The 13,103-nt window shown below is 42.8% G+C and overlaps 1 protein-coding gene across 2 annotated transcripts in view; it reads left to right on the top strand.

Moving 5' to 3' along the window:
- Snx1 (sorting nexin 1) overlaps nt 1–13,103 on the top strand; it is a 32,567-nt gene that overhangs the window by 11,330 nt on the left and 8,134 nt on the right. For both annotated transcript variants that reach the window (XM_057767144.1, XM_057767143.1), the window contains exons 2-8: nt 1,134–1,245; nt 4,697–4,824; nt 5,301–5,367; nt 8,573–8,616; nt 9,090–9,231; nt 10,767–10,845; nt 11,418–11,493. In XM_057767144.1, coding sequence (XP_057623127.1) covers nt 1,134–1,245; nt 4,697–4,824; nt 5,301–5,367; nt 8,573–8,616; nt 9,090–9,231; nt 10,767–10,845; nt 11,418–11,493 — 648 coding nt within the window. The remainder of the gene's footprint in view (nt 1–1,133; nt 1,246–4,696; nt 4,825–5,300; nt 5,368–8,572; nt 8,617–9,089; nt 9,232–10,766; nt 10,846–11,417; nt 11,494–13,103) is intronic.

Genomic DNA, 13,103 nt, shown 5'->3' with positions numbered 1-13,103 from the left:
CAGAAGTAATTCAGTTTTGTTCACTAGATTTGGGAGCAGCTAGAGGAGGGACCACTGTCTCTGACAGATGAGGATACTATCTGAGCATCTACCACTGAACCTCATTAACACAGCAGCCCCCATAAAAGCATTATTAGCTAATACAAATCAAATGCAACTAAAATTTTCTGTTCTGGAAAGGAAAATGCTCAGTATAAAGAGGAAGCTGTTTGCATGACAAACTCAGGGAGTATCCCAAAAGAGCTGTCATTTTACTTTGTTCTGTGGGTCTAAAAAAGGCCTGTCCAAGGGACAGACTCCCTCAGATTCGTTAAGGGAATGCTTTAGGGAAAGTTCCTTTCGTCAGGTCTTTTAACTGACTTGGCCTTAGGGCCTGACTTCAAAGCCCTGCAGTAGCACAAGCTGTGTGCTTCTGTGCTGTACAATCCAGCTTTGTTCCTGCTGGTACCGGCCTGGGGATCCTCCCTACCCTTGTTTGTGACTCTGCACCGACCAACTGTTTTCACTGTGTGACCATTAGGCCAAGCATGACTGGTCTTATTTTTCAACCTACCATGGAATATGGCTAAAATTTCTGTCCATGTGAGTTCCAGATTTAAACAACAACAAAACCTGAATTGTATTTCTGAGCAGCATTAGATAGAAAGTGTTATGTCTTCCTGTGTCTGTCAGGTGGGTTTGGAATGTCTAAGCTTCAGTTAACAATTTAGCCAATACCTCAAAGGAAGCCTAGAACCAGAGCTTGAATTTGGAATTGCAATGTGGTGTGCTGGTCACTAGAATATACCCTGTCAGCATTTGAAGTAAAAAAGGTCATCAGCTGAGAAACAGAAATGCATTGGGGCAGATTTTAAAAATTATCTGTGTGTATCCATATCTATGTTGGGATCTTGTGGTTTGGATATTATATTCCAGCTATAAAAATTCATCCTAAACCGTGTGAACTTAGCCCTGAGGCCACCTGAGCAGCAGCAGTCAACTCTAGCAATGATTTGCCGCTTACTGAGCTGGCTAACTAGCCAGCCTGTCTTCTTAACACCAGAGGGAGCAGAGGGACACTACAGTCACTTTCTAGGTAGGCTGAGTTGATTTTTAATGGTTCTATCTTATTCGGAGTATCTCTTTGTTTTCAGAGTCAGCCCCAGTCTCCAAAGAAAACCACATCCCTTTTTCCTATCAAAAATGGTTCCAAAGAAAATGGGATCCATGAGGAACAAGACCAAGAGCCACAGGATCTCTTTGCAGGCAAGTAGAGACTCAGAGTTTAAGTACCTTCTAGTCACCTTTATTAAATTATAAATTATTAAAGTCAAAACCACCATATATATGCATAAGTTGAAAAACTTCAGCCCAGCCCAGTATAATGGAGGTCTATGTCTGTGATCCCAACTCTTGGAAACTGAAGGCAGGAAAATCAGGAGTCCGAGGTCATCCAAAAAACTACAACAAAATCCCTAAACAAACAAAACAAATCCTTTAAAAAAAAAAAAAGCCAGGCAGTGGTAGTGTGCACATTTAATGTCAGCACTTGGGAGGCAAAGTTAGGTGGTTCTCAGTGAGTTCAAGGCCAGCCTAGTCTACAGAGCATGTTCCAGGATAGCCAGGACTATTACATAGAGAAACCCTGTCTTGAAAAACCAAAAAAAATAAATAAAAAAGAAAAGAAAGAACATGAGCTAAATTATTAAATGTTAGAAATGTGGTCAGGGGAATTATAGAAATACTATATCAGCTGGGCAGTAGTGGCACACACCTTTAATCTCCGTGCTTGGGAGGCAGAGGCAGGTGGGTCTCTTTGAGTTCTGTTGTAATAGGAGCAGCGGGGCTGCTTCCTGCCACCCGGCTAGCTTTAGCTTTACCCAAAATAATAACACAGAAACTGTATTCTTTTAAACACTACCTGGCCCATTAGTTCCAGCCTCTTATTGGCTAGCTCTTACATATTGATCTAACCCATTTCTAATATTCTGTGTAGCACCATGAGCTGGCTTACCAGGAAAGATCTTAACCTGCGTCTGTCTGGAGTGAGAGAATCATGGCGACTGCCTGACTCGGCTTCTTTCTCCCAGCATTCTGTTCTGTCTATTCCACCCACCTAAGGGTTGGCCTATCAAATGGGCCTAGGCAGCTTCTTTATTAATTAACCAATGAAAGCAACAGATTAGAAAGAAATCACTTCCACATCAGAGTTCAAGCCCAGCCTGTCTACAGAGTGAGTTCCAGGACAGTCTCCAAAGCTACAGAAAAATCCTGTCTTGAAAAATCAAAAAGCAAATTAAAAAAAGATTTCTCTCCCTTTTCTCTCTCTTCTCCCTTTCCTTCGTCACTCTGTGACCCAAGCTAGCTTCAAACTCATGGCATTCCTTCTGCCTCAGCATCCCAAGTCTGAGGTTATAAGCATGAAGCTTAGATTACATCGTGCCCATATGATGCAGCATCCTTTTATGTAGCTCAAGATGGCCTCAAACTCCCTATCATTCTGTTTTCCTACTTCAACTTCTTAGGAATTTTTTCTTTCATGGTACTGGGAATTGATCCTAGTCCTCACATATATTAGGCAAGTGTCCTTTTGCTGAATTAGGTCCTTAGCTATCTTAGTTAGGGTTCCTGTTACTATGGTGAGACAGCACAACCAAAATCAACTGGGAAGGGAAGGGTTTATTTTGATGACACTTCCATCCCACAGTCCATAATCACAGAGGGCAGAACCTGGAGGCAGGAGCTGATGCAGAGGCCGTGGAGAGTGCTGCTTCCTGACTTCCTTCTCATGGCTTGCTCAGCCTGCTTTCTTACAGAATCTAGGACCAGCCCAGGAATAACCCCATCCACAATGGATTGGGCCCACATCAAATACTAATTAAGATACCCTACAGGGTGTCTACACCCCAATCTTACAGAAGCATTATTCAACTGAGGCTCCCTTCCCGTGGATGACCTTGCTCATGTCAAGTCAGCATAAAAGCTAGACAGGACACCAGTCAGTTTTTGTTTGCTTGTTTGGTTGAGAAAAGGGCTCACTAAATTGCTCAGGTGGACCTTGAATTATCAGTCCTCCTGCCTCAGCCTCATGAGTAGCTAGATTTTAGGTCTGTGCTCTAGGCCTGGCTGGAGTGCTGGGGTCACAGGTAAAACCTATGACACCCAGTTTCACCCAAAGGTTTTCAGTGAACAGTACACTCTTCACTTACTAACTTCATCTGTTGTGTGGGATCTCAGGCGGTGAACCTCCAATACAAGTTTGAGCTGGCTGCTTGTTCCAAAGACCTCAGACCCTAACACACTCACTCGTTCCGTGTGCTGCTTCCTCTTTTATGTCCCCATGGCACGGTCTTTTGCGGAAATGACTCGCTTTCAGTTGTCAGCACAGTAATCTAAACTCCTATGGTTCTGCCTAGCTCCCCTTTCAAGTCTAGAAAGAAAAGGAAGCAGCCTTCTCTGTAGTCCCCAAAACTAAACTGAACACGTAATAGTCAGACCCACAAGTGGATATTTGTGTTTTTCTTTACTAAAAAGAAAAGCAATGAACTGGTTGGGGTTAGAACTTCTAGCTTTGTTGCTCCACATTGGAAGTGCATTTGCATAAGAAATTTTAATGTCTAAAAATGGTACAGAATGCTATTTTAGAAGTCATTTCTCCGGAACACTTAGAGAACGAGTTGTTCTGCTCACCTGAATTTTCAGAGAGGTGGCTCTTAAAGAGCAAATCTTCTGTTCTTACAGAGCAGATCTGGTGGTGCACGCCTTTAATCCCAGCACTCGGGAGGCAGAGGCAGGTGGATCTCTGTGAGTTTGAGGCCAGCCTGGTCTACAGAGCGAGTTCCAGGACAGGCTCCAAAACTACAGAGAAACCTTGTCTCAAAAAACCAAAAATAAATAAATATATAAAATCAGATCTTCATTCTGAAAACTGTTCTGATCAGAAGTGTTTTGAGGGGCTGCTACACCCCTCCCCATTCTAACGGCATTTACAAACTATAGCTTAATCTGTTGGGATATAGCTAAACTGTCTTGTGATGAGTTCTTTTTGTTTGTTTTTTGTTTTGGTGTTTTGGTTTGGTTTTTCATGACAGGGTTTCTCTGTGCAGCCCTGAGTGACCTGGAGCTTGCTCTGTGGTTAAGGCTAGCCTTGAACTCACAGAGATTCCCCTGCCTCTGCCTGTCAAGTGCTGGGATTAAAGGCATGGGCCACCGGTGCAGGCTGTGACTAGTTCTTGAACTGTCAGTGTAACTCATGTGTACCAAACTACCCTTCCCCAAGTGTTACTGTGTATTTTCTAATTGATACTTTTCCTGAGGCTTCCTCTGATGTGTGATTGCCGGTTCTGTCATGCTGTTTATAAAGCAGATAACCAAAGGTGCTGTCTTGTACAAACAACTAAAAACAAGAATAAATGAGTTTCAGGTAAGGTTTTAAGTGACCACTTCCAAGAATAAAATTATTTAAGCATTTATTTTGGCTGTGGAGTCTTTTTGCTAGATCATTGTTTCTTTGACATAAGGTAGCCAGACAGTTGTGTCTGGGCAGAACAGGGAGAGCTTGCTCTACCAAACCCGTGATAATAACAGTCCCTCAGTGTTGTCTCTTTTGAGTCATGTCAAAATTCCGTGACTCTTGTTTTTGTTGTGTTGGTGCTTGCCATTTTTCTTGTGGAAAACCCATTATTGACACTCATTTTAAAATATCAACTGTTTTCAGATGCCACAGTGGAGCTCTCTCTGGATAGTACACAGAATAACCAGAAAATGATGCCAGCCAAAACCCTTAGTTCTCATTCTCTGCAAGGAGCCACAAATTCTCCGAAACCGCAGCCAAGCTATGAGGAGGTGAGACTATGCACTGTTGGTCATCTTGCTTTTGTGTCTTAGGACTGTGTGCTGCCAGTCTGGAGTTCATTTGGATTTGAACCTGAGTAAAGATTTACAGCTCCTGACAACCTCTGCTCGATACACAGCCAGAATCCAAATAGGAACTCTTTCTTAGACAGCATAAAGGCTTTGCTGTCACTGGTGCTATTTACTGTCAGAAGCTCCCATAAACCTTGCTCTATTCCCTCTTTGCCCAAAAAAGGCCAAATCTGCCAAAATCCTATTATCATGAAAGTAAGATTTTAAGGAATCGATGTGAAAGTGACCTGTGAACTGGTTCACATCTTAAACTGTGAGTATTGGTTCACTGGAGCTCCTGGAAATGGACAGATTGAACACTGAAAAGTACATCTTGACTTTGTTATACTGGCAGGTGTTGAATGCTGTGTAATGTCTAGCCTTCTTTGTGTCAACTCTTCATTTTTCTTTAAAAGCTAGAGGAAGAAGAACAGGAGGACCAGTTTGATCTGACAGTCGGTATTACTGATCCTGAGAAGATCGGTAAGGTCCTTGGACTCTTGTGATGCTATAAGGATCCTAACTAGCTGGTTTGGGAGTGGCTCTCTCCAGAGCTGAACCAGCAACAGTGAAGTGCTTCATCAGTGTCTTTCCTGGAACTAAGCTTTTTGATCACGTTACTTGGAATTTTTTTTCTTATCTTTAGGAAGAAAAAGAAATAGAGACATAAAATATAGTTATAATTTTTAAAAACTCAGATGGGGAGAGGTGGATAGAGAGATGGCTCAACATTACGAGCACTTGACAGCTCTTCCAGAGGTCCTGTTTTCAATTCTCAGCAACCACATGGTGGCTCACAACCATCTGTAATGGGACCAGATAGATCTCTTCCTTTGGTTTCTGGTGTATGTGAAGACAGAGCACTCACATTCATAAGTAAATAAATCTTAGAAAAACAAACAGTTAAAACAGAGGTCCAGAAGATGACAGAAGGTCTAAGGACACCTGCAGCCAAGTCTGGCACCTGAGTTTGATTCCCCAGGGCGCACATGTAGGAGAGAACCCACTCTGAGAGTTGTTTCTGACCTCTACATATGTATCATGGTGTAACCATGCCCACATTCATGCCTATAAACACAAAATTAATTAATAATAAAAAATAAGAAACCTCAAATAGGGGCTGGAGAGATGGCTCAGTAGTTAAGAGCACCCAGTTAAGAGTGCTTTTGTAGAGGACCCAGTGCCTAAAGTGGGTGACTCACAACTGCCAGCTTCACCAGCAGGGTGTTTATGGGCATCTTGTTCAGTTCCTTCACCTACCAGAAAAGGGAAGAGAAGACCAAAAAGAAAGTAGTGTTCCTGTTAAGGCACAGTGTGGTATAGGTAAAAGAAGGACCAGGGCTTTGGGTACATATCTAGGAATCTCTTGCCTGATAGTCTAGAGCTACGAATATTGCGTAACACATTAATTTTAAGCTTAGTTGCTAAAATCCTTAATAGAAATTACAAATGGGGCTGGGCGGCGGTGGCGCACGCCTTTAATCCCAGCACTCGGGAGGCAGAGGCAGGTGGATCTTTCTGAGTTCGAGGCCAACCTGGTCTACATAGAGCTAGTCCCAGGACACGCTCCAAAGCTTCAGAGAAACCCTGTCTTGAAAAGCAGGGAAAAAAAAATTACAAATGGTACTAATTGTTTGAACAATTACTGCTATGATTTCAAACCAGGAGAGCAAATGTATTAGTTACCTAGATCTGCTGTAGTAAAGAACTTAAAGGCTTAAAACAATAGAAGTAAACTAAGGATGGTGGATCACAACAGTATCAACCACACTCAAGTGCCTAGGCGGGAGTTTGAGACTAACCTGGGCTACAGAGTGAAAACCTGTCTCAATAGCCGGGCGGTGGTGGCGCACGCCTTTAATCCCAGCACTTGGGAGGCAGAGGCAGGCGGATCTCTGTGAGTTCGAGACCAGCCTGGTCTACAAGAGCTAGTTCCAGGACAGGCTCCAAAAAACCACAGAGAAACCCTGTCTCGAAAAAGCAAAAAAAAAAAAAAGAAAGAAAAAGAAAACCTGTCTCAAAACTTATCAGTAGTGGTGCATGTCTTTAATCCCAACACTCAGGAGGCAGAAGCAGGCGAATCTCTGAGTTTGAGGCCAGCATGGTCTACAGAATGAGTTCCAGGACAACCAGGGCTACACAGAGAAAAGGAAAAGAAAACCTATCTCAAAAACAAAAACGAGATTTTCACACAGTTCTGAGGCAAGAAGACCCCAAAATCATGGTGTGGGCATGGCCACGCTCTTCTGACATCATGCTATGGGTATGGCCATGCTCCTCTGACATCATGCTGTGGGCATGGCCATGCTTCTCTGAAACTGGAAGGGAAGGTAGGCCCTTGCCTGTGCTCTGCTTTCGAGTAGTTTGAGGTGTGCTTTGGCTTGAAGATGCGTCATTACATTATCTTCATTCTCCCGAGTCATTCTGAGTGTCTCCACATCACAGAGATCTGCTGAGTTCTGGGATTAAAGGTGTATTCCCCCACGCCCAGTGCAAGAATTTTTTTTTTTTGAGTGGTAAACAGTCTGAGTATCAGGCCATGTATTGTAATGGTGGTCATCAATGTAAGGTAATTCCTTTAGTTTAGCTTCTAAACCCTGTTTTGCAACACCCTTTTTGGTAGGTATTGGCGAGATAAGACATGTATGTCTCCTATCTCTATATACTTTCCAGCTTCTATAATTTGCACCCAACACAGTGAAATGATGTTGCAGTATGTGAACTCCGCTGATCCACTTGTACCTCTTCTTCCTGGCCCTCACTCCAGAATCAGATAAGAAGCAAAGGCAACGGGAATTATTGACCAAGGCTTTCCTGGTTCATAAGAGGAGGAATCAGAGAAAAGGAAAAAGAAAAAACAAAACAAAAACCCCTAAACCCCATGGTCCAGTGCTGGGGTTTTATCTGGATTCCAATATATGTCTTTTTGGGGCTTAGGAAGTCAATAGTGCCTTTATCTCCCTAAGTAGTCTAGGTCAGGACACTGCCACAGAGGAAAACAGTTGCTTGAATCCCAGATTATTTAACAGTCAAAGGCCTTTTCATAAAAATAATTCCTCCAGGAAAGGAAGATTTTTGTGACATCAGGCAGCCCAAGTGTCTTCCTGGCAGGCTCTTTGCTCTGAGTGAACACGCTGGATCAGAGAGGTCAGTGTCTCCGGCAGCAGTGGTAGGGTCTCTGAAAGAGCAGAGCAAGCCTGGAGCTAGCTTAGGGTAGAACTGCTTGTTTCCTTTTACAGCAGTTGTTTCTTTCTCCTGCTTTATACAGCAAGAGAATTGTTTGGTTTTGGACAGATGTGTATAACCAGTCCAAATACTGGCATGGTAACAACTGATGAATTGTCGGTAGCCGGTGCTGCTTTATGGAGGGTATAAATGGAGCCTAGCTTTGGAACAGGGGACTGACTCTCTTGTCTAACTCATACTGGGGCCCAGCCAGCATCTGTGGGGGCATGTGTGCCACACAACCCCCAAGACACAGGAAAAACTGGATTTTAGGATTACATATAAAGCCTGGAAATGAAACAAGCCTATCTAATAATAGAGGCTCTGTAGCTATGGTCTAATAGAGGCTCTGTAGCTGTGGTCTAATAGAGGCTCTGTAGCTGTGGTCTAGTTAAATGTTACTGGATCAGCTTTCCTTTCTTTAGTTAAAAGAATAATTCTCTCCTTTCTTGTTCTCCCACAGGGGACGGTATGAATGCCTATGTAGCCTACAAAGTTACTACACAGGTGAGTTTCCTGTGCTTATCCATTGAGCCACCCCCACCAAGTCTCAATCCTATATTTTCTTATTTTATTCACTTCAAATCATTACTCTAAGTAGGGTTTCTTTTCTTTTTCTTTTTCTCGAGATGGGATTTCTCTGTATCTTTGGAGCCTGTCCTGGAACTCACATACTGGCCTTTAACTCAGAGATCCGTCTGCCTCTGCCTCTTGAGTGCGGGAATTAAAGGCCTGCACCACCACTGCCTGACCTAAGTAGGGTTTCTTAGATTCTCAGACTGCCAAAAAAAAAAAAAAAAAAAAAAAGAAAGAAAGACTATAGCTCGGTGTTTAAGAGCCTGTCTTGGACATAGTTATTCTCTAGGTGTCTAAAAGTCAGGGATCTGGGAAATCTGTTACCTTTGATGTTAGCGGGATAGATATTCACTCCTGGATTTGGAATGAGATTGCCTTGTGATTTTTTTTTCCCATCTCCCAAGACGAGCTTACCAATGTTCAGAAGTAAGCAATTTGCAGTAAAAAGAAGATTCAGTGACTTTCTGGGTCTCTATGAGAAGCTTTCAGAGAAACACTCTCAGAATGGGTTCATCGTCCCACCTCCACCTGAGAAGAGCCTCATAGGTAAGCCTGTGGTTTTGAATCCACTTGAGTATTTTGGGGAATAGAGAAATGGGCAGTTATTTTTACATGTCCTCTAGTGTCAAGCCTTCAGCTTTGTAGCACTTTGTTCCCTTTTGAAACAGTTTTATTATCCCCCAGGCAGGCCTCAAACTCACTGTATAGACCCGGGAGGTCTTCATCCATCCCTTGATCTTTCTGCCTCAGACTCGTGTGAGTGCTAGAATTGCAGGCATGCATTAGGTAAACACTCTACCACTGAGTTACATCAGGACTGTTAACAATTGTTCTTCTCTCCAGATTGAAATTGCTTTGTGGACTAGGGGAGGAGCCTTCTTACTGCCATCAAGTGATTGTTGATCTATACTCAGAATCTCAGAACATTTTTTTCTATTATTTTTTGTTTTATTTTTGAGTCAGGGTTTTATTATTTTATTTTTAATTTTATATATATGGGGTTTTGTTTGCATACATGTATGTATATGTACCAAGTATGTGAGTGCCTGAGTAGGACAGAAGAGGCTGTCAGATCCCTTGGAACTGGAGTTGTGAGCCATTCTGTGGGTGCTAGAACTTAGACCTGCATGCTTTGGAAGAACAGACAGTACTCATAACCACTGAGCCATCACTCCAGACCTTCCCCCACTTTTTTTGAAAAAGGGTCTCACTATGTGGCCCTAGATGGCCTGGAACTCAGTGTGTAGAACAGGCTGGCCTAGAACTCACAGAGGTCTCCTTGTATGTGACACCACACGTGCCTTTTTTTTTTCTTAAAAAAAAGGGGGGGGTGAGGGCTGGATAGATGGTTGAGCAGTTAAGAGCACTGACTGCTCTTCCAGAGGACCCAGGTTCAATTCCCAGCACCCACATGGCAGCTCACAACTGTCTGAAGATCCAATTCCAGGGGATCTGACACCTTCACCCCAATACACAGAGAGAAAAAAAAAGACAATAGCTGGGCGGTGATAGCGCAGGCCTTTAATCCCAGCACTCGGGAGGCAGAGGCAGGCGGATCTCTGTGAGTTCGAGACCAACCTGGTCTACAAGAGCTAGTTCCAGGATAGGCTCCAAAACCACAGAGAAACCCTGTCTCGAAAAACAACAATAAAAAAGACAATATACAATCTAAATCCCATAGTTATAGCCTCTAGCATGTGCAAAACTTAATTAGTAAAGAACTTTTCCTCCACACCTGCTTTTAACCTAGAAATATCCTTAGATGGTGGTGTGTTGAGTTGTCTTTGCTGCCTTCCTTCAAATGGAGCCTGTCCTGGAACTAGCTCAGTAGACCAGGCTGGTCTCACACTCCCAGAAATTCTCCTGCTTCTGCCTCCCGAGTGCTGGGATTAAAGGCGTGCGCCCCCACTGCCTAGCTCAAATGACTCATTATAAGACATAGATTTGGCCGGGCGATGCCAAAGCCACAGAGAAACCCTGTCTCGAAAAACCAAAAAAAAAAAAAAAAAAAAAAAAAAAAAAGACATAGATTTGTCCTTTTTACTGTTTCTGGTTATTTTGTTTCTTAAATTCCATTCTAGGAATGACAAAAGTGAAAGTTGGGAAGGAAGATTCTTCCTCTGCAGAATTTCTTGAAAAAAGGAGGGCTGCTTTGGAAAGGTAAGTGCCTGCCAACCCTATGGTGGGTCACTGTAGAGTGGTGAGGTTCGCTGCATCAGTGGACATAGCTGAGGTGAATTACAGCCTCTCCTTCCTGTTCCTCATGGCTTTTCCCACCTCAGTCATAAGATGTCTCTTTCCTCTCCCTCCTGACAGACAATCACATTTCCTTCTGGCATCAGCCAGGGATGGTTCCGGAGTCTTTCTGATGAGTCAGTCGGCTACTTTTGGAAATGTGAAGAACGTGAAGTGTTTTGTTTGTTTTTAGTATTTATAATTTTTATGTGCACTGGTGTTTTGCCTATGTGTATGCTTGTATAAGGGTATCCAGTCCCCTGGATCTGTAGTTACAGCCAGGTATGAGCCACCAAGTGGGTGCTGGGAATTGAACTGGGGTCCTCTGGAAAAAAAGTCAGTGCTCTTAATTACTGAACTATCTCTCCAGCCCCAAAATGAAGTTTTGAATAGTTACATGCCTTATCTGAGGACATTTTAAATAGTAAAAGACACAGGTCCAGACCAGCACTGTGTGACACCCCAAACCTAACCTGCTGGTGATTTTTACCCCTCAGGTACCTTCAAAGAATTGTGAATCATCCTACCATGTTACAAGACCCAGACGTCAGGGAGTTTTTGGAAAAGGAAGAGGTTCGTATTATACAAAGTTCAACTTCATCGTCCCTGTCTATCCTTAGTGAAATGAAACAGGTTCATTTGACAAAGAAAACGCTGTAGCCAGTGAGTTTGTCTGCCAAAAGGGACAAGGATTTCCACTGTTCCAAAAGAAAACAGCTCTACTGGTGTCAAACGGTGATCTGAGTCTTGTAGAAAACAGTGCTGTGTGGCAGGGCCTTGGCTTGCACAGGTCACTGATGGGTTCACACTGAATGTGTCTGTGCTAGGAAACTGAGAGGCATTAGTTAGAATCCCGCCACCACAGATACAGAGCTGCCGTATAGCGAAAGGGTTGATTGAAGTAGACAGGGTTGGTTTGTTTTTTATAGGCTATGCATTGGCTATTCATGATTGTGAAAAATTGGAGACACTGCAGTCACAAATAACTGAAGAACTACATAAAATATATCCACACAGCAAACTCTTTTGACCACAAACAGAAAGTGTAAAGAAAGATGAGTATATGGAAACATCAAATAGCAAGCACACTCTAAAGCAGAAGTCACATGACCAGAGGAAAATAACATGATCTTAGAAAACTAAGATGATGAGACTGTCATTATGTTTTGTTTTTAATTAAAAAAAATGTTACTATAATAAAGTGGGATTATTGTAATGAGATTTTTCCCCTTCAAAATGACTTTTTTGTTGTTGTTGAAAATAATGTCAAAGCCTGAAGTCCTTTAATTCTACCTCTGGATAGTTCCTTTTTTTAAAGATTTTATTTATTTATTTATTTATTTATTTATTTATTTATTTATTTATTTATTTACTATATATAGTGTTGTACCTGCATGTATGCCTGCAAGCCAGAAGAGGGCACCAAGTCTCATCACAGATGGTTGTGAGCCACCATGTGGTTGCTGGGAATTGAACTCAGGACCTCTGAGAGGGCAGCCTGTGCTCTTAACCACTGAGCCATCTCTCCAGCCCCCCTCAGGATATTTCTAATCTATTCTTGCTCACTTGATAATCCCAGAGCAGCGTCTGTCTTTGAAGACCTTTGAGCTGTCCTGTGCTGCAAAATGTTTATTACAATGAGGAACACATCTGCCCGCTAAATGCCAGCAGCACTCTCTCCCCATCTGAAACAACCACACTCTCTTTCAGATACTGTCAAATGTGCTCTGGAGCAGAGAGCCTCAATTTAAGAAGTACTGAATGACATCCTGAACACCTAAGCCACTTAAGAAACTGATTTTGTAACACAGTTTTACTGTGTAAAAGTGGCTCCATGCAGAATATGCCCACCAGGCAGGCGGTGTGGTACACACCTTTAATCCCAGCACTGGGGAGGCAGAGGCATCAGATCTCAGTGAGTTTGAGGCCAGTCTGGTCTACCAAAGGAGTTCCAGGACAGCCTGGGCTGTTACAGAGAGAAACCTTGTTTCAAGAAAACAAAAAAAGAATATGCCCCTATCTTGTACTTTGCTTCACTGTGGAAACTCTCAAAGTTGTGAGTCCCCTTCTTGCAGAGTGTGCTAATCTAAAGGTTTCTCTGCATGAGCATATGTCACCACACCCTGCAGGAGGAGCCTTTTACTTTAACAAAGGAATTCAGTGCTCCACCAGGAGTTAGGTCT

The sequence above is a fragment of the Chionomys nivalis genome, chromosome 4 (assembly GCF_950005125.1).
Source record: "Chionomys nivalis chromosome 4, mChiNiv1.1, whole genome shotgun sequence".
Classification (NCBI taxonomy): domain Eukaryota; kingdom Metazoa; phylum Chordata; class Mammalia; order Rodentia; family Cricetidae; genus Chionomys; species Chionomys nivalis.
This window is presented reverse-complemented; position numbering and strand designations above follow the sequence as displayed.